General features: G+C 69.1%; 1 protein-coding gene across 1 annotated transcript in view; it reads left to right on the top strand.

Moving 5' to 3' along the window:
* The window catches only part of NHEJ1 (non-homologous end joining factor 1), a gene marked incomplete at its 5' end in the record, with an annotated part of 29,440 nt that extends 27,220 nt beyond the window's left edge, over positions 1–2,220 (top strand). Inside the window, 3 exons of the mRNA XM_006038157.2 lie at positions 1,142–1,250; positions 1,501–1,631; positions 1,866–2,220. Coding sequence (XP_006038219.2) covers positions 1,142–1,250; positions 1,501–1,631; positions 1,866–1,946 — 321 coding nt within the window. The remainder of the gene's footprint in view (positions 1–1,141; positions 1,251–1,500; positions 1,632–1,865) is intronic.
* Positions 2,221–2,641: the final 421 nt, after the last annotated feature.

Raw genomic sequence — 2,641 nt, 5'->3', positions numbered from 1 at the left:
GCGGCGGTGGCTGTGACTCAGCCCGTGCCCGGGCACTCCCGTGCCCTGCCCAGCCCAGGGTGGCTCGGGGCGGCACAGCTGAGTGCAACGACCGTGGGGCGCCTGACTGCGAGCCCCGATCCTGGGAGCTGGGGCAGCACACCCCAGGGGGCCTGCTGCCTAGGGCTCAGGGGTGGGGGTCTCGCAGCTGGCACAGCTGGGGGGTAATGCACGAAGCCCCGGGGGATGGCAGAAGGGAGAGGCCGGCGGGGCAGGGGCCTGCACTGCCACCCGGCCCCCCTGCCCCAGACCCAACTGGGGGAACGAGGAGGGCTGTGCCTTGAAGCTCGGAGCAGGACACGGACTTTGGCCTTGAGTAGCCGCCGCCCCCCATCCTCCTCCTCCTCCTCCTCCGCCGAGAGGAGCGGGGCCTTTATCTCTTACACTTTGTTCCCGTCTGCCCGGGCAGGGAGCGGCCAGTGGGGCAGAGGTTAGCGCCCGCACCTTTGGCACGCACGTGCCGGGGCGGCTTCCCGGGTTTGCCCAGAGCCAGGAGGCCACGGGGCTGTCAGAAGGGGGGGTGCCCTCAGGGACCCCCCACCCAATGCAGCCTCTGCCGGGAGCGGGGCACTGTGCCAGGTGCTGCCCATGACCCCTGCTCCACTGCCCGCTGGGGCCTGACTTGGGGCACGTAGAGGTGGGGGCCAAGGATGGCCCTGCCTGGCTGTGGGGAGCACAGGGTCCTGGGAGGTCCCACGGGGACGCTCGAGGTCCTCGAGGTGCTGGCTCTAGATCTGGCTCTGGCTGTTTGGCGCCCATCTGGTACACTTGGTGCTGGGGAATCCCCTGCCATCCCCGGGGCAGGAGATGACCGGGGCATGCCAGCTCTGTTCAGGGCACAGGGCTGTGCCTTCCTGCCCCCAGCTTCTGGGGCACCCACCTCTGCCGGCTGCAATACCCTGCAGGCGCAGGTGTATTGCAATGCACGGTGCCCAGGCGGCAGTGCCAGCCCCTGCCCCGGGAATGCTGTGCAGCAGGGGGGTAACAAGGCAGGGCCGCACTCCCTCGCACTCGGCACCTGGGTGGGACCTGCCTGCTCCCTGGAGCCCGGGGGTCTCTGCCACAGCTGTCCCCAGACCTGACAGTGACTCTTCCCCCGCAGAGCCTGGCCCAGGTGTGCGGGCCTGAGGACGGGCAGGCATTTGCAGACGAGCTGCAACCCCTCTACATAGCCGTGGTCCAGCAGGGAGCCCGGGCACAGCGTGGCTCAGGTGAGGGGGGCAAGAAGGAGGGTGGGACAGTGTCACGGGCTGTGCTGGGGGCACCAGGCCTCCGCCAGGGGCTGCAGGTCTGAGCTGGCCGGGCTGCGCCTCCCTCTCTGCCACGGGGACATTTGCTGGGTGAGGGAAGGCTGCTCCCCAGGGCTGGAGACCCTTGCCCCGTAGCTGGGGTGTCGGGAGCTCCCCACCCTTTCGGTCCTGCCCCTGCACTGACCTGTGTTCTTGCCCCTTCTTGCCCCAGAAGAGACCCCGGAGCTCGCTGCACCCCACAACGAGGCTGCGGGGGCTGCAGACTCGGCACTGCCACCGGAGCCGCCGCAGGGCACATCGGAGCCCCCGCTCTCTCCAGCCCGGAGCAACGGAGCCGCTGCGGTAAGTGCCGAGGGAGCCCGAGGCCTTGGCTGCCCCCCAGCTCAGGAGCAGGGTACCGGGGGCTCGGGGAAGGGGGTGGAGGCCTGGCCCCGATCCTGATCCAGGAGGGCCAGCTGACTTGGGGGCGGGGGGCCCCGATCCTGCCCTGGGGCTCTCAAAAGGTGTCCAGGTCCCGGCCGGACCCCAGCGGGCCTGGGAACTGCCCCCCATGCCTGACGCTCCCTTTTTTCCCAGGAGGGCTCATCTCCCAGCCAGAAGCCGCGGCTGCTCGTGTCCAAGCCCAAAGCTAAGAAGGCCAAGGGTCTCTTCAGCTGACCTCCGGCTCTGTTCTCCTCCCTGTGGGGTCACTGCTCCCCCCTCCCTGCCCCCTCCACACTGCACCGAATTCGGCCCCTTCTTGCCTTGCCGTAGCTGTCGCTGCCCCACCACGTCCCACCCCAGCTCCAGGACACCACACATATTTGGGGAGACACTACCCGCGCTCGGGGGCTACAGGGCAGGGGAGGGGGTATTGGGGTCTCCGCTCCTTTGGTGGCCACTTGCACTGCTTTGCAATAAAGGGCCCCGGTCCCTGGCCGGGGGCATCCGACATCGGCTCTGCTGGCTTTCTGCTGGGGATCACATGGAAGCAGGGCCTCCCAGCCCCATGGACCGTCTGCGCCCCAGGTCCGGCTGCAGCCGGGGGCTGGGATGACGGCCCCCTCCTCTGCTTCTCACAGACCCGGACTCCCCTGTCCTGCCCTGCCCTTGCTAGCATGGATCCGTTGCCCGGCCAAGACCCCCCCGCTCCACTCCGCACCTCCAGCAAGCAAGGAGGGTAGAGGCCATGGGGGACTGGGATGTGGGGGGACCCTGGGGTGGGCTGGGGCGACTGGGCTGAGCACTGACATGCTCGCTGCCATGGGGCTGGCTGCCGGGGGGCCAGGTTGAGGTCCAAGCTCTGGCCCAGAAGTGGCTTTGCCACGTGTGGCCATTGCATGGTGGGTGGGGGGACACCAGCCTGCTCTTAG

The sequence above is a fragment of the Alligator sinensis genome, unplaced genomic scaffold (assembly GCF_000455745.1).
Source record: "Alligator sinensis unplaced genomic scaffold, ASM45574v1 scaffold821_1, whole genome shotgun sequence".
NCBI classification, from domain to species: Eukaryota; Metazoa; Chordata; order Crocodylia; family Alligatoridae; genus Alligator; species Alligator sinensis.
Note: the sequence above shows the minus strand (reverse complement) of the source record. Positions and strands in the feature narration are given on the sequence as shown.